Source organism: Toxotes jaculatrix, chromosome 4 (genome assembly GCF_017976425.1).
Source record: "Toxotes jaculatrix isolate fToxJac2 chromosome 4, fToxJac2.pri, whole genome shotgun sequence".
Classification (NCBI taxonomy): domain Eukaryota; kingdom Metazoa; phylum Chordata; class Actinopteri; family Toxotidae; genus Toxotes; species Toxotes jaculatrix.
Genome location: NC_054397.1, coordinates 10,514,148 through 10,533,099, shown reverse-complemented (window position 1 = coordinate 10,533,099; position 18,952 = coordinate 10,514,148). Strand labels below are relative to the sequence as shown.

The window sequence follows — 18,952 nt, the reverse complement described above, 5'->3', positions numbered from 1 at the left end:
GCATTAAATATTTTCTTTGGATCATGATTGAGGTATCTTTTTTTTTTTTTTTTTTTTTTTGATAAAAGACATTTTGAACATGTATGAAAGGAAAAACACTTCAGTATTTCCAAAACTTGGAAATTTTATTTACAGTTCAAGTCAGTCACATGCAACATTTTCTTAAATTGAATAAACATGAAATTAGCAAAAACAAGAAAAGAAAAATGCATATTATTTTCTCCAAAAAGCAATATACAAAAATAGAGTTTACAAATACTGTACAGCAATTGTCTCCAAAAATATTCTGCTGCAGAATTCTTAGTTTTACAAACAATGTCTGTGAGAGTCCACAAACATAATCAGTGTTAACAATAAAGGGGGTGTGAGGGCAGAGGGTATACTTGGGTAGTCTGGTAAAGGTGGGAGGGTTCGTTTGGGCAAAGTGGGGGAAGTTATTTGTGAGTTGGAAGGGCACTACGAGAGCTACAGAGGAAGAAACAACACACTGTAGAAACAAGAAGAAAGTTCACGTTAGGGAGGCAGTGATAGAGAATCCTAAATGGGCTAGTTGCTAAAACCAACCGTGGACATATAATGAAACCCCTCATCTATAAGGGGAAGTGTACCAATTTCCTATTTTTTTATTTTTAATAAAACAGTTTTGTCATCAAACACTGTGCCCTGAAGGGACAGTCATATAAATGACTTTGTGATGCCATCATCAGACGCTTCCTTTTCTGAGTAGCAGTAAATTTTTGATGTGAAGCGGTGTTCCTGAATGACTGCGCTATTTCATCTCATTGTGTCCTGTCTATTTATAATGGAGTTAATTCAGAAGCAGTGCTGACGTCAATGGTGATTTCACTTGTGGGAAGCCATTTATTACTGTATTCATGACTGGCTCAGTTTCCTTTTTTTTTTTTTTGGCCATAATCTGACAGAGACACTGCCCTTTTTTCTCTTCTTTTCTTTTCAAAATGCAGGGCCTTCTTTCTTGTTGGCTCGGACTTGGATTCATAACACTTCATTTTGGGTTGGCACTTTGTTTTCAGTGGGATCAGGACGGCACACAGAAGGGAAACGGGGACGTACAAGTGGAAAGGCTTAGAGTGTTTACAATCAAACACAACAGTTAAGATGGCCAAATGGCAGAAAGTGTTCAGCTGCCATTTAGTTTATACGAAGGAGCATTTTTTGTGCACCTCATGTATAAATACACTACTACTGACACTACTGTCTACATACATCTAACAATGGTGATATCAGTGGCAACTTGACTATGCAAAATAGCATGCTTTCACATTATATCTCCTCATTTTCTTTTCTTTCTCTTATGAATCTTACATTCAAAAACAAAACCATTAGCAGGAACAAAGCTTTAAGACTTGTCTTTTTAGCACTGAGCTACAAAATGTGTCATCTTTTGGGGACAGTGCCAGAGTTATAGTTTAATCAGTGACGCCTTGGGGGAAAATGTATGACCACTAATGTTGGGTAAGTTCTATGAAAAAGTCAAGCCTATTCATAACCAAAGACTAAGAAGCGAGGAGGTACCAGGTACCGCTCATCGCACAGCATACTGAAGAAGGCCCTCATATGTATATTTTGTTCAACATATAACCACAACCCTTTCAGTGTCAGGCCAGATGATGTACTTCAATCACAAAGTAAATCATCAATACCACTGTAAAGTGAAGAGGTTGTGATATTGCCAATTAACACAGCCCTGGTCTATTTTTCTTTTTGTAATTCAGGCAGTTTTTGTTCAAATAAGGCTACTTTTTGATTTTTAGTTTGAAGTGTTAGTAGTTTTCTCATCAATGACCTCTTTCTGACATGTAAAAACCGACTGCAATGACGCACACGGGTCAGAGAAATCCGGCTTTCGCTCTCATCTTAATGTTGACACTTTGCTGAATGCTCTGACCCCAACACAAAGGTCATCACTGTCGGGTGAGGGCAGACATTCAACAGAGAAAACTGACTACACTCAAACCACAGAGGTGAGCGAAACAATGCTTTTCTCTCACAGAAGGTGAAATGCATTGTCACTTGTCAAACCGCCCATGTGCTGGGAACCTGTGCAACTCTGTCCATGACAGTGTTTGATGATAGAGAATAAAATATAATTGGAAAAAGAGCGTTGTTAAAGGCACAATCAGTAATTCCCTTACTGTTCCAATTTGAACTACTGTATCTTCACAAATTTTTTGTTTTTGGTGTCTTTCTCCACTTTCCAGAACTCCAATAGTCTGTTTAGTTGTTTATTTTTCATCATGAACAACAGCCTGATAGTAGGTTCCATTTTTTTTTAGTTCTTTTCTTTTGATGTAGGTGGGACTACTCTTTTATTTACATTTGGATCACGGATTGCGCCTTTAAAGATACTGTATGATTGTCATTGGACAATACATATCACAGGTAAAAGAAATTCTAAAGCTTATCTTAGGTCCATCACTGTGAAGCACAGCTTTTTTTTTTTCTAGCCCCCTTTCACATCAGCACGTTTCCCCACAACACATTTACCAAATGCAGCTAAAAAGAGATGAGGACAAAAAAAACATACACAAAAGCAGGGCTCAGAGTTACTGTATGTGTGGCACAACACAAAAAGCACCCTGTACCGTACAGAAAGAGAGAGAGAGGCGAAAGCACCAGAATACTGCAGCCAAAAAGCTGAACTACCCTGTATGTGTGTGTGTATGAATGAAAACGCTGCTTCATTACAACCTGCTGACCACTGACTCTCTGGCAGCCCAGGCAGGGGGGAAGCTTGTGCCCCTCCCTCTGTGCATGTATGTGTGTTTTTACAAAGTAGTCTGTATCTTAACCAAAGGATATGCTGATAACATGCTGAGGGCAGTACTTGTGAGGCAGGTGTCAATCCGCTAACTCATTCACTCAATGCAGCTGTACCAAGAAATGACAATAAATAAAAAAAAATTATAATAAATAGAAATTCTCTACTGGGGTAGAAGCAAAGATAACTGCAACTGTGTGTGCACCACATTTTAAGTCGGAGTTCATTCTGATCTCTTCCTAAAATGAACTGTCAATTATTTTCTAGCAGGATATGTGATGCTAGTTCAATACAGATTCAAAATAACAGTTTGACTTTTGTTGCTTTGTTTTGTGAAGTGTCTCAAACCATTGCAACATTCACACAGCTCAGCTTCGATAAAATAAAACGATGCAGCAGCAGAGCAAGATAAAACTGGAACATTTATGTTATTTTACAGATTCTTGTTTAATATTGCCTCATTACTGGTGTTTGTTCTGTAAAGCAGTTTTATAGACAAAGCACCAGGTTATACACACTAATACTGCTTAGATAATCACACGAGTTGAAGTAGGTACTTTCAAATTTAGATTTTTCTGTTGGAGAGGTACTGAATTGTCCCCCCCCCCACCACCAAACAAAAGGATCATGAGTAATGCCTGGGGTGACTGCATATTGACTGCGTTTGCCTAACAGCACTCATATGTAGGGGGAATTTCCCCATAAATTCATTAAATGAAAATATAATTTGTTCACTGTATCACCTTTCTGTTTTGACAGAATAATGAAAAAAAAAGGCTAGTAACACCAGTAACATGGTTATGAATGACAAACAGGTGATGAGGGAACAAATTCTACAGGCTTCATATAAAGTGTGTTAGTGTTCATGTTTGTGTGTAAAATTCTGGGTTTCAACACATTCAAACCTTTCACATTTAGTCAGACATAAAGTCTCGAGGTTGCTTTGAGGTTATTCTCTCATGTGTATGTGTGCAATTTGAACAGAAACCGTTGTCCAAATTTCCTGACATCTACCGACATAAGTATCGCTGTCCCTTTAAGATATATATGTTTTTTTGTTTAAAAATCAAAGTTTACTAATTCAAAATGAAAACCCATGTGATTTTGCACTGTGCACAGAAATAATAGTTAATGATGAAATATAAAACATGACCTTGCTACTACGATCACAAGCAATTAAGGTTTGACTTTTTGTAAAGTGCTTGTTAGGAAAAAAAAAACAATTTATATTTTTTAGTGTAATGTAGTTCTTGGCTTTTGTGTTTTTTTTTTTCATCCTGGTCTTTAGCTGGTGTCCCCAGAAAAGTGCTTTGGTTGTGAAAACATTATCGACCACATCACGGCCGAGAAGGAAACTTCTTCTACATCAACTCTTCTTCATTGTCCGCGAAAAGAAAAACATGAAAACAGTTGATCACCAGTCAGAACTGATATCAGGAAATCCTTTTGTGAATCAATGCAAAGATAAGAGAGGTGACGATGGCTGCTGATTCACTGAGTATCTGCGCAGTAACTCCAGTTTCTCCAGCCTATCTGCAGACTCATACCAAAGTGTACCTGTACAGTTGAGAGTATGAGTGATGGGATGTGTGTTTGTGTGTCTGTAGTGTACTGTTTGAGAGGGTTTGAGTCTGCTACACCAGGTTCTCGATGCCAGGCAGAGGCTGCTGTATTGGCACAGCGGCATCTGTGCTGCCAGCCTGCTGGGCGAGCTGCAAGACAGGCATGTTGCACAGCGGGCACACTTTCCTCACCTCCAACCACTTAATGAGGCACCTGGGAGAAAGAGGGTGCAACAGGGACAGTTAAGGTATGGAAGGCAGAGATAAGCAGAGGGAATAGAAAATGTAAAGTGGGTTTAGCTTGAGCCTCAAAGGTTATTCAAAGTGACTATTCTAGCTTTTATACACAGTAAGGGTATATAGGCTAGTGGGTTGTGATGCTAGTACTAGTATCATTTGATACTTTTGGACGAATTAATAAACGTATTGTATTGGCACATATAGAGATGTGACAAATTAAAGGAAAAACCTTGCTTGAGGCTTACTCACACACTTTATGTTCGTTTTTTCTTTTCATTTACCACATCAGTGCAATATTTACAAAATCTAAAAAAGGTTCTAGGAATCTTTTACAAGGTTCTAGTGGCTACAGATGAGGTTTTCCTGTTAATTTAAGATGTTTTAGTGGTTGACTGAAAGGTTCTTGAGGTTAGTCTTGGGTTGTTTAGAAGTCTTAAGCAGTCATTAAATTGGTACATACGATTGTAGGTCTCACTAGTTATTAGGAAGGTTGTAGTGGTCCTTTAGGAGGTCATGGAGGTCCTAGTGCTCAGTTAGCAGGTTCTAGAGGTCATCTAGTAGTGTCTAGGAGTCATGTGGACGTTCTAAAGGCCTTTGAGAAGGTTCTACTGATCAATGACAAGGTTCTAGCCCCTTAGCAGGTTCAGGGGGATGTTATGTGGTGGTAGTAGCTATTTTGGCAATATTTATTCGGTAGTGGTCTGCTTGGAATGTCTCTTTTTTCTGTCAAGCAACGTGGCTTTACTTGTGCGCGCGCGTGCACACGCACGCACGCACTCACGCACGCACGCACGCACGCACGCACGCACGCACGCACGCACACACACAAACACTAAAAGGAGTGTTTATACTGTGGATTCAGTGAGTGGTGACCACTCTTGCTGCAACTGGGGGGAAAAAAATTAGGCCAAGGGAGGTGTCATGCTGATATAAACAACTCAGTTCAAATGGTGAGGGCACAGGAGGAGGTGTGGGATAAAGTTGGCTCAAGTAGTCTATTATGTCCTGTGTAGTTTCACACTTGATACACATTTTAATTTTATGTACAAAAATTTATAATTATGAACATTTTGTAATTGTTGCCTTATACACTAACACACACTTCATAAATGCAATGACTTGAGAATAACTTGTACATTTTAGTCACTGAATTTTTTGTCTTTGTCTTAACAATTTTCTTTTTTTCACATCGCCTAAATGTGGGTTATGATGCCTGTGAGCTGTATGGATCACAGGCATGTAAGGATACATGAAAATGTACTATTTTGTTAAGGAAATCTGTACTGATCCATGTGTACTTGACTGTGTGTGTTCATGAAAGTCAACACTTTATACTTACTTCCTATGAAAGGCATGTTTGCATGGACAAATCCCCAGCTCATCTTTCTGTTTGAACTCCTCCAAGCACACTGCACATATCTGAAATGGAGAAATGGAGTTAGATATTGTATTGAGGAAGGAAATGCAATGACTTTGAACATGTTGGTTTTTCTCTGGTGTTTGGTTCTTTAAGTCTTAACTTCAGATTAGTGTTGGTGGATTGGAAGCAAACTATCCAAACAGAAAAGGTCAAGTGGACACAGAAAAACAAACAACTGGCCAACATCTGCAAAAAATCTGAACCAAACAACATAGCAGTGACTGGCCACCTCTGTTCCGTTACATAACTCTGACTTAACTCACAATGGGGACTTCAGTTAGTGCTCAGAGGCTTTTAATGGCAATGTTTTTTCTTTCCTTTAAACAGAAAAACTGGTACAAGTGTTCGAAAGACTGAAAGATTTGAAAGAAAGAACCATAACCCCAAACCACATCACAATGGACATCCAAGCCAAACTAAGACAACTGGTACATGTTCAAGCATGACACTAACAGGTTACAACCTGGCAGCTGCCACATTAGCTAACTGTTTTGGCTATGTGGGACATGTTTTTCATGAAATACCAAGGTAAAATATGTAAAGAAAACCAAAATCACTCCTAGTTAGAAATACCTGTGATGTATCCAAAGGAAGGTAACCAGCTGGCATCCCCATCTAATGGCAAATTCACCACAACTGTTTCCTTTCAGTGCAGTCTAATTGGCCAGTCACAATCCAGAGCCACTGACTTTAGTCAGGGGCTTGTGAACAAGCCCTCTTTACATCTCAACACCAATATATGAATGCCTGAGGACCACACGTCACACCAAATACTACAAGAATAAGTACATGTTAGATGATAAATGAGGTACAAAAATAACTCAAGTTATTGAAAAATTAGGTTCCATACACTAAAAGGAACATTTCATTCTCAACCAGGTGCTCATTTCGCTAAGAGAACTGATTTGGTTCAAAGGTTCATTAATCCATTCACTCTAAAACTCTGTAGTTTCAAGTCTCTTGGATTTTGGTTGCAAAAAGAATTAAAATGGGGCCGTTTTAGTAAAAATCCATACTGTCTTTACCAAAACCTGACAGCGTTGACGTTAACAGAACCTATATGACGAATGTTCCATGAAATGCATCACTGCCAACTCTTACTGAAGGGTGAGTCAGTATAGCAAGATGATAATTTGTCAGATCTGACAACGGACAGAGAACCTGACAACTGCTAAATGAGGAAGTGATGATGGAAGGGATAGTCTAAGTATCGGTGTTACCGGTGTTAGTCAAAACTGATTCCCTTTAACCTGAATTAACTTGGGGCTGTTAGGAACAAATGTTGACATCGGGAAGTAAATGAGGGACATATGGGTGTCACAGATGTTGTATTCCTGTTGTCGGTGCGTCTTGCTTAGTAATGCCTTGTATTGGCTATGTTTGTGACAAGTTCTCATCCTTGTCACTCCACTGGTGACTCCTTGGTTGGAGCCTCGGTGCCTCTTGCACCAAGAGTTGGGGTGGGGTGGGGGTGATGTGGTGAAACTTGGATGACAAGTGTGTGAAACCAGTTACTGGCTAATGAAAAGAAGTGGATGGATGACTCCACCACATTTAGCGTAAGTTGTACATAGCTGACTACACTTTCTCAAGAGCAGAATTAGTAAAAAACATGTACAGCATGCTGTAGGTTGCATAAGAAACTAGACATTTCAATTTGTGAGAAAACAGACAAAAATCTTTTCAAAAATGAATAAAGTCCCTACAGCATTCCCATCACTAAACTTTATCCAACCAGGGGGTAACACTTTCATGAAAGAGGGTTTTAATTTGGCAAACTGTTTTTTTGGCTGCCTAACCCTGCAACTATTACTTCTTTAGTCACACAGATTTTCTTTTACTCACTGGGAGTGGATGGACAAGCAAGGATGAAAAGAACAGCATGCAGGCTCTGAGCTTTCTATCCTGAGGATTTCTGGATGCAGAACAATTCTCTGTTAAGATGTCTGCTTCGCTCTCTTTATTGGTGAATAGATCAGTGTCTTTGTTCTTTTCAGTGCCTTGTCTGTGGTGTCACACTCACAGTTGAGATCTGGCACTCTTCGCCAACTTTTGACAGAAACTCTTTTTTCCTGATTAAGTCAATTAATCGTGTAAGCTTTAGTAAAAGACTCCATGCAAAAAACATGGACTTAATTTTGTGGAAAACACTACCAGATCATGGATTTGATCAAAGATAAAATATTAACCTTTCCTGTCAAGACTACCATGTCTCAAGATTTATGGTTCTGCCAAAGACAAATAAATATATTGTGTATGTCAAGCAAAAAATATGTGGTAAAAAATTGGTTACTCAGCAAATGTTGGGCAGAAATAAGTTACAAATAAATACAGTTTAAAAAAAAAAAAGCTTCATCTAAATGAGCTAAGCAACAGAGCAAGATTAAAGTAAAAGAAAAGAAGAATCAAGGCTCAGAATAATCCTCAAAGGCAATTTGTGGCCAGAATAGGCGCTAGTTAAATTAAGTGGGTATGTATTCAGACCAACAGGTCCTCTCTCTGGATCTCTAGTGACGAGGACACGTTGCCTGGCATCTTGGCACTTCTATATCAGTCCCACCTCCTTTCTTATTACTTTTATGTTGCGTAAAGAACAATTACCCAGTAAATTCACATCCAGTACTTCTCATTTTTGCCATCTAGAGATCTGTATCTGTTTGCTTCTATTTTTGTCCTTCCACAAATTTAAAATAGCAAGTTTCATAAATGTAGCATTTATTTAACATTTATGAAGCTCAGGCCTGCAAGTCAGATAAAACTCCTGAAACTTTGGAAAGGCACACACATGAATCACACACGTTACTTTCTTGAAAATAAATATTTAAAAGTATACTAGTAAGGATGAATGGTGTATTGGTGTCTTCCTTGATTTTTACACCATGAAAACCATGCAATAAACTCTTCACAAAACACCAGTCTAAAAATCAATATTTAAAGTAGCCACTTTTGTCAATATACAGAGATATGAGTGGAAAACTTCACTTCCTTGGGTCAACACTGACCCAATTACATTATCAAAATGAAAACAAAAGAAAAGCTTACTCTGGACTTTATGATGCCAAAATACTTTTCAAAAGGTCAAAAGTGTGAAATTATTACCTCTAGCCCATATGGTTAAAAAATAAAACAGGATCAATTACTCCCTGTGAAACCTAACCTATAGGACAGCTTTCTCTCAGATGGTGCAACCTAATGTACAGTGTCTTCACAAAGTATTCAGACCCCTTCCCTTTTTTCCACATTTTATTGTGTTGTAGATTTAATTGTAATTAAATTTAATTGCGATTTTTGCCCATCATTATTCTCTGAACTTGATGATCTAAGGCAAATCCCACCAATAGACTGTGCCTTTTAAGCTCTCCTTGATCCTCAAAATTATAGCAGTTAGTCCCAGTAGCTGATTACATAATGAGCTGCCGCCTTAGTAAAACAGACCCTAATTACACTGAATGCAAGTGCAAACTGAATAAAAGGAACACCATGTTTGTCCTGCTAATTTTATACATAAATGTTGCCCACAGAACATCACAATCAGTCGAGCACTACTATCATCCTATAAACAAAAGCAGTTTTTGGTTGTTAGAGGGCTGGGGCCGGGGTCTTTGAGTATCCCTTACACGTAGCGACTCTTTACACACATGTACATTGGTATGTAATGGCAACGTTATGATTTTCTTCACAAAAACAGGAACATACAGCAGCTACTGTAAACTTTGATGCTATATCGTATGACATGAATTCCTCACACCAGTATTCTTTACAGGCATCGTATGGGGGAGTTAAAAGAGGATAGGGGTCAAACTCATACTAAAGAAAGAGCACTCATCTAGGATAACTGGTCAGGTTATACATCATACAAACCTGAATATGGCCTGAAGTGGTAAACTGATCCCATATTATCACCTATTCTACATATTCTATTAAAATGCTGGGACTGAATCTGTACAGCTCAGTCTATATTCATGTGTCCAGTGTGATCCTTTAGTGTGGGAGTCTTCAAAACTGGGTCATCTACCCACGCTGTGTGCGTGTGTGTGTGTGTGTATTATTGTTCTTAAACAAACACAGCTTGGTTATTCTGTCATGGACTTCACTCACATGACACCTTCCGATGCTTTCTCTCAGTTTCAAATAACATAAACAATAAAAGCCTGAAGCCTGATGGGACACTGGGAAATTCCAGCTCTGTTGACAATAAACTGTTTAGCCCCATGCCAAAGCACACACGAAGATGCTATTGTTAACATTTCATTTGCATTGCAGTGCTAAAGGGATGGTGCCCTTGGCTGGGGACTACCATTTCTCCACTGCAAAGCCAGTGCTGTAGCTTTACACGCTGTTCGCTGCTTGTAATTTTCCAACCAGGCTGAGCTGACACACAGCATTATGTAATAACAGTAGAGAAGACACCCATGACCTAAACAACAAGATGCTAGTTTTCACATGACAGTGTGTCAAGACAGATGTTCTCAATGTGAAATGACAGTGTGTGTATGTCATCACTGTTGCAAAACAAGGCAAAACCCATGAGACACTCATACACTGAGGCACACACATTTTCAAAAACCCAGAAGTGTACAGAACTGCGCAGACAGCCTAAATATTACCATGCATTTTGAGACCATCAGACATGGCGCATGTATTTCCAACACTGATGCAACACTAGTTTGTACCATTTGGAACCTTTTATTGTTAGTCCAAAATTGGGTGATATAACAGTACAGTGAGTGTAATATTAGGTAATATTACAGAATATTCTGTCTACTGGATGATCCTTGTGTTAGAGGGAACTATTTTTGGTAGTAATGTGTCGTCACCTGATAATAACTGAACAAAGAAGATGAGTGCTTACCTCATGCAAATTTAGCTCTTTGACTTTTTCCTTCTGAATGACCTAAGAGGGATAATAAGAGATAAGGGAAGATTAGTCACTGGTTGACAATAACCCAGTACTTCGGTCACAGAAAGCAGTTGCTCTGGAAATGCAGTAAAAGACTTAACACCTAAAAATGAGAGTGTGATAAAATCAACCAGTCAGGCTGAATAAAGGACACAGAGATACAGTTTACCATGCTGGTTTCCAGCAAATGCATGAACACAAATATGTATGTGTGTGTTTGTGTGTGTCTACTATATGAGCTTGACAGTCTTGCATAACCCACAGAGAACTTGGAACCACAGAGAAGTTAATGTTCTTAGCTGGCAGGTAGTAATTCACGTGAGGAAACAAATAACAGTTAGTGATCACTGTAGCCCCTCCTATACCAGTTTGTGCGTGTGTATGTGTTTAACTTTGACATATCTAGATGGTTTTCATGCTGGTATGACATAACTGAAGGACACAAGAGTACTGTTTATGCCCTCCATCACTCTCTCTTACTAGCTTTGCAAGCTATACCCTGCTGAATCCCTCAGGCAAAACTAACTGTGAACCAGATTTTTCCGATGAGCCACTTGCTTCCCTTCAGCTCAAGTGCAATTCAGAATTTTTGGTGTTACACTTGTGCTTGCCAAACACCTGTAAATACTCTGAAATGTCCTAAATCCATTGAGCAGCATAATCCTCAAAATACCTGCAGCAGCCAGAAGACTCTGCAAATGAATTCATGCACCAGATGACAGCACATTTAGGGACCAGAGGGGATCTCGATGACTTTCTCCATGCACATACATATGTAAGTACTCTCGCAATTAATTTCTGCTAGATAATGGGCCATGTATGATTTCAAATTTCCAAATTGCAGTGTTTGTGTGAGTTTTTATGTGTGTGTGTGCGTAACTGGAGTGCTTACTTGTTTGTATGCATATAGCTCTTTGTGCGCCTGGTGCCGTAACCTGGGGAAACGTAAAGACAAAACATCTTTTTGATTAGAAAGTGACCTTGTCCAGCTGACTACATAACAGACAATCTATCCATACATCCTGGAAAAAGAGAGAGAAATGACAAACATGGATGTCATGTCCTTATAAATACCTCCGTTTTGACACCAGTCTATTCTAGCACATCATTGTGGTACCAAATGAGTGTTAGAATTTAAAAGCAATTCTCAGGCCACAAAGAATATCTTTTATCTTCATCTTTAAAAAATAATACATCTAAGGTAATCTGACAAAGAGACAGCTAAACAAAGAGAGCCAAATTACATATCGTTCTTAAAACACTTTAAGACTTGGTGTCTTGCCAAAACAAACACTGAATCTAAACTAAAATATTAACTCACAATATCACCCAGAATACACTGGATCAGACATGAAAAAAACATTACTGTAGGTTATTAAGGCACTCTAAAAAGGCTTGCAAAAATCCCAAATTAGAAGGAGAGAACTGACAGACACAATCAAAGTTTATGGTTTACATCAAACTCTTGGTGTAACTCTTCATAACAACTTCTCTTGTGAATGAGCAAAAACAAAAAAAATCTCAGTGAAAAAAGAGAGAACAGGAGGAGAACTGGATCAGAAGAGAGTCTAGGTTCTGAGAATGAGAATAAAATATGTAGAAAAAGGGAAGAAAACAAGAACAAGAGAGAGAGAGAGAGAAGAAATTCATAGGTTTGTAAGATTTACCTCCATTACAAGTAACCTTAACCTCTCGCAGCAGAGTGAGAGGGATCTGTAAAACAAGCAGCACAGTCTAGGAGAGAAACTGACATTTTGAAAGAGGTCAGCAGGTAAAGGTGCAGAGACTCCCAAGGGTAGGTAAGGGGACATGGTCAAGGGTGAGGGGGTCACGGGTGACTGGTAGGGGTTGCTAAATAGCCCCTGGCCCATTGTCAAAGTGGGTAAGGAGAACAGCCAGCTGAAAAGTGAAAAACAGGTGTCCAAATTGACCTTCCTATCAAAACTATGATTGTCATGATTTGACTGCACTCAACATGCAACTTCACATGTAATATATGTGTGTGAGCAACCATTACAGTCAAGAATCGCCAAATGGTTTGGTTTACCTTTTGGTATATCACTGCACTGACGATTCATGAACACTAAATGTTGTAGACTGATATAGGTTTTGTTTCTAAAATTGCTCGGCTGTTCTTTACAATGCACATTTATAAATGTTTAGATTATTTTCATGACCAACGAAAGCCTTCTGCTCCTTACAGTGAGAGGCACTCCGTGCTCAAGAAAGACTCATCAATCGTTCTCCCTGCCGCACTGCATATTTCACATATGTGTGTGTGTGGACTGAGGACTCACTGATAGGTGCAGTTGAGTAGTTCTGTGAGAGTCTGCCTTCTGTCAAACCATGTATGCATGTTTGTCTTTGTTGAAATAATGACCTGTCACATGTTACCTCTAACATGTTTCTTCTTTTTCCTTGGTACCTTCAATCACCCACCAGTGAAAAAAAAAGCAGTGATGTTTACTGGTTGAAAACTGTAGGACTTCTCCTTTCAGGTGACATTTAGGGTTTAATCTGAAAAATTTTAAATGTAATGTACATTTGAGACTAATATAATATGCAGGAGCGGTTGAATTAAACTGTATATTCATCATGATTCATTGATGGTATATATGATTAAAGTCAGCTTGGGCCAGTTCCTTTGGGAGACTGCATCTTTAGATGCCTTTTATGGAGCAAAATCGCTCTTCTTTTGCCTTTAGTAAACTGGCAATCTTGACTTTTAAAGTGCTGAATCATGGTACTGCATCAAAGTCATCAAATGTCTCTTTGTAGTTAGAAGGAATTGTAGGAACACAGTAGTAGTTAACCTACTTACCATATGCCCTGCAAGATAGGATATGACATGGTGGCGAGGGGTGAATTTTGTTGGAAACTGCTGCTTCTCACTGTCTTAGATAAAAGATGCTGGACATTATTTCTGTTCAGTTTGTCGCTGCCAGGAGAAAACCCCCTGCAGCAACAGCAGCTAGGACAATTTAATTAGACCAGTGGGGTTAAAAAGAGGGGCAGGGGAATGACTAGTAACCACTTCTACTTTTCTCATAGGGGAAAATTTGATTGGATTACAGTCAAGGCTTAATGCATAAAAAGGGAGTTCTAAAGATACGAATATAAATGGTTACCAACAAGAGATTTAAACATCTAAAAGCAAATTGAATGAATATCCAAAAGTAAATTTACTTAATGTAAGAATGTGATCAGGATATTAAGGAGATTAAGTGGTGCTTAGAAAAAAGAGGGACATAACTAGCTTCTTTGACGCCAAGTGCCATGATCATAATAATGTAGACAAGCAGCTTTGGATCGCAGCATAATATTACTGTTTTTCCTATCAATTCAGATTATCAAGTCACCAATTATTGTATCGTAGCTAACATCTCCACAAACTGTGCTGTTGAAACCTTTCGCCCTTTTGTGAAATAACTATTAGCAAGATATATACAAAAAACACACATTTTTAAAAAGGAAAAAAAGACAGACATTTAACTCAACTAAAAGCAATATTGACAAGTGCCATACAATATGTTGGATAGAAAATAGATGATTATTGGATATTTCATTCAACTATTTCACACAGATTTCAAGAACATAACACATTCAGGGTTTAGATATTTCTAGATGCAAAGTTCTCATTAGTACTAAGCCATTACATTAAGAAACATCACTACTTGTTAATGAATTTTGTTTATGCATAAATATGGATAGAGCTACCTGGTGAAAAAGTACATGAGGACACTTCTAAATGAATAATTCATGAGCCAAAGTGACCTGAAATGTACAAGGATGTGTTATGAGGACTGTTGCATAATGGCAGCCAGTGAGAAATAACATTCAGTTCTCATTATAATTTTCAAGTCTCACATAAGTAGTGGTACTAACCGTCTGCGAGTCAAAAGAGGTACACTGTGTTCAAGGCTATTATGGTCTTCTAAGACAGACTGTACAAAATCTTTTCTGAACAAAGCTATGTGAATTATAAACTCATATGTAAATGTGTACAGGAACAGGGTAAGTATGGTTAGAATTTGCTTTCTAATTTGAATGTGTAAATAAATTTGCAGGACAAACGAATCTGCAATGCACACAGCATTCAATTCTGTCATTTCTAAATTTCTTGAACTATACAATAACAAATTAGCCTCATGTCAAGATAAGACACAAAAGAAAGCCCATTTGGTTGGCAAAATAAAGGCATGCAGATGCAGCTACCAGGAGTCTTTCAAAGGTAGTAATCTACTGCCAGCAGCATTAGCACTGCAGTCAGTCGGTACTGCGCATGCTGTACTAAGCAGAGTGGTTAAGACTATGCTGACCAACAAGGAACGTGCAGCGCAAGACCCTTGTTTTTATGCTGTAATGTCAATACGGCGTTATTTAGTTGCATGCGGTAATTACTTTACGGCCGCACAAACAAATAATTTTTTGGTTGCATTCAGTTGCAGTTCGTTATAATGAGATTTGTTGCTCCCAGTAAATTGACAGTGTTGACTAGTCTGAGAAATTCCTGTATGACACCTTTTGCCACAAATTCACACAACAAAGCAACATCATACACAGTGAAAATTCTGAGTTAAGCCAAATCCAAAGGAAAAGGGTGCATGGGTGTTACCTTATCAAGTAGCAGCAGAAGAGGAGGCTGAGGATGAAGACAAAGATGGCTGTCCCAAACACCACAATGTAGATATTAAGGGGAAGGTTCTGGAACCCTATATTTGGCATCCTGAAACTGTAGTGCGGGAAATCGGAGCTCATGGATATTCTGGATGGAGAGAGACAAATGACATTCAGCACACTAGTATTTCCACACACTTCAACATATTCTGGGGAGAGAAAAAAAAACGTTTCATGAAACAGCAATAACTGACACAAATGAAAACTGTAGTAACTTAGTTCCTCTGTCAAATTAGTTTTACTTTCAGTATTACAGGAGCATATTTCAGGGTTTGGTTTCATTTTTGGTTCAGTTTTACTTCAAGAGAGCCTAAAAAAGACCAATTTCAGGAAAAGCTACACCATGCACAGTTAGCCCACTGTGGGTGGGTGGGTTGGTTGTGTGTGTGTGTGTGTGTGTTCCTGCTGAATAACTAATGCATAAAAGCCAAGGCACACCAAAAGGATCCATTGGTCAAGAGCTCTTACTCAATATATCAAGGGGACATGACTAGACATGTCTACGCCTACTCCGGGAGAAGAGGGGGAGGGGAGGACAGGAATAACTTGTGCTGCTTTTGGAACCCTGTCTTGTGCCCCTCCCCTTTTCAAACACCAAGAGCTTCATTCCTCCACAGGAAGGTTTTGTAGGTTTTGCCGTGGCCATTAACAGTCCTCTCCTGCTTATGATTACACCATGTGTGTATCACTGTGACCCAAAACCTTGCTCTTGGTTATATAAGGGAGGTGTCTCACTATGGGGAACAGGAAGGACACCCTGTTAACGTTATCCTCAGAAGCCTCTATATAACATTACTTAAGCCAGTATTGGCAGTCATGATGGGTGCCTCAATGCGGAACTGTTCTTGGTAAGACACCTGGCTAATGATATCAGAGACCAGGGGTGACAGGATAAGAAACTTGAAGTTCTCTTTCCAACATATGTTTCTGTGTCTCACTATGACTTCAGTATTATGAGATAGTTATATAAGTTTATTTTATATATATATATACATTTTAATATCCTAAATACAAAGCTCTCACTATACAGAACATATTCAGTCACTGGTATGCAAGAGAAGAAAAAAAGATGAGGTTAATTGCCCCCAAAATTGTGTTGTCCTGTGCAAATTCAGCACACTGTGCATGCACTGAAAGCAAATATCACTGGCATGATTTGCTGATACAGGGGCCAAACTAAACAGTCAATAGTCAGCATCATTACGTCCATGAAGTTCAAATGGTGGCTGGAATCCTTTTGGAGTCCACAGCATAAGATAAATCTTTTGATTGGACAAAAAGCTTATACAAAGCTCCCATGACGGGAGAGAACTGCAAGAATGAAATACCTTTTTTAAATACCTTTTTAAAGAACACTTTTAATATTCACAGGGCCTGTAGAGTATAAACAGTGGCAATGAAATGACAGGGAAACCTAACTGTGATCAAATTAAATGGGCCCCAACCATGAGCTGATGCACTCTAGACATGAAATCTCGGGCCAGGGCAACTAGGTCCAGTTGCATTTGTGGCTGGGAAACGATTCATAATTTTTACATCACAATAGCTACTTAAGCTGTTGCAATTTCCACACAGCATTTTAGCCGTTGATTTCGTCAGCTAATTATTCAATTTAATTTGATGTAGATAAATCATACAATTACATATGTCCTTCTTTGCCTAATTTCAAGGCTCCATGCCAAACTCAAGCCCTGCTTCTCTCTCCATCTTTCCCTCCAAACACAGCCCACACAACCTCCCCCTGCTTATCTGAACACACAAACATGCTGTGGAGCTGCTTGCCTTTTACGCAACCTAACAAGCACCTCTGGAGATACATGAAACCAGCATACTGGCATTCCAGTCTCCGCAGTGGCTAATTAATTGATCCCAAACAAGTCATAGGGTGACAAAATAAGAGTAAACACTGAATAGTTTCAGCTCCAACTGAATGAAAAAATATCTTATTGCTATCCAACTACTTGTTGACATACCACTACATTTACTTTAAAGCTGACTTTTCTCTAGCTAGCATAAAAAAAAACACGACCACACCATTATACCTTGTTTTTTTTCAGGCAAAAACACACACATACAACATACACATACCCGAGGGGCGCCTTCATGCTGAAGAGCAGAAAGGTCTGTATAGATCTATAACACAGGCCTTTGAAAAGTGACATGACTTGTCCTTGAGAGCCTGGTCAGTTGGTTGCCTCCTGTTGACTTGTTCGGATTATAGCCCTTCTTTGCCCCTATCATAACGGCTCCATGCCAAACTTGAGCCCCTCTCCACACTCTCACTCCTTTTGGTGTCTCTCTCTCAACAGAGCCACAACAACCTCCCCCTGCTTATCTGCACACACTAACATGCAGCGGAGCAAATGCTTCCCACACACATAAACACCTCTGGAGACATATGAGACAAACACTGACAATCCATCTTACATAGTAGATAATTAGTAAGAGCAGAAGCCTTTAAAGATTTGGCAGAAAGAACAGTCCGTTCTATGACTGAATAATAAGCGATAATTCAGTTTCAAAATCTTACAAAATACTGTTGAATGGAGTTCCAACAAAATGAAAAAACTACTTCTCCTTTTGAACTTTTTGCCAATACCTGATTATTTCCATAATCACCAAAGCTTTCAGCTGCAGCTCCTGTAGCCACCAAGGTTAGCAAATGCTAATTCCTTGGTGTGTAAAAACAGGTTTACGTTGATAGTTTTATTGATAGTGAAGTTTTATTGATAGTGAAGACAGCGTCAAGGAATGTGAAGAAAAGCTCAGTAATCATCTCCTTTTCAGTCACACCAGACTAAAAAGGAAAATTAATCTAGCAAAGCCATTTCCACAGAAATCCTTCTTGCAATGAAAGAATGTGTAGACAAATACTGGCATTCATTATGCATGAAAATGGTTTACATTTCAAACTCAAGACAAGGCTAGCCTGGTTCCAGACATCTGTACTGCCGCCCACATCTCCCAATTGTTCAGGGTTTCAAATAGGTCTGCTGCTGTGCTGACTGATAACTGTTTCCCCAAATCAGAAAAACCATTGACAGTCAGTTTTCTGGAGATGGGATTAAAAACAGAGATATTAGCGTTCATAATAATAGTAATACGTGTGTGAATGTGATCTATACATTTGTACATTATCTCCAAGTTAACTTTGATGTTGTAACAACTTTTAAATCTGCACTAGCTGTTGTGAAATTTCTTAAATTAACTGCTCCTAGCCACCACTATGGCCTGAAAATCTATGACACATCCATCAAATGTAGCAGTGGTGCTGACAAACAAAGGGTTGCTCAACTATAACTCAGTTTCTACTCCCAGATGGCTCCAGTATGACCGTCATACTGCTAAAGCATAAAGCCTCCTATACAGTA

The 18,952-nt window shown here is 38.9% G+C and overlaps 1 protein-coding gene across 3 annotated transcripts in view; it reads right to left on the bottom strand.

Moving 5' to 3' along the window:
* Nucleotides 1–626: 626 nt before the first annotated feature.
* The window catches only part of rnf24 (ring finger protein 24), a 33,580-nt gene continuing 15,254 nt past the window's right edge, over nt 627–18,952 (bottom strand). For 2 of the 3 annotated variants that reach the window (XM_041036708.1, XM_041036707.1), the window contains exons 2-6: nt 15,520–15,669; nt 11,797–11,839; nt 10,857–10,898; nt 5,924–6,003; nt 627–4,558 (exon numbers count right to left, since the gene is read on the bottom strand). In XM_041036708.1, the coding sequence (XP_040892642.1) occupies nt 4,417–4,558; nt 5,924–6,003; nt 10,857–10,898; nt 11,797–11,839; nt 15,520–15,662 (450 nt within the window). In that variant the 5' untranslated portion in view covers nt 15,663–15,669 and the 3' untranslated portion in view covers nt 627–4,416. Of the gene's footprint in view, nt 4,559–5,923; nt 6,004–10,856; nt 10,899–11,796; nt 11,840–15,519; nt 15,670–17,669; nt 17,865–18,952 lie in introns of those variants that run through there. The other variant, XM_041036706.1, reaches the window with a different exon arrangement.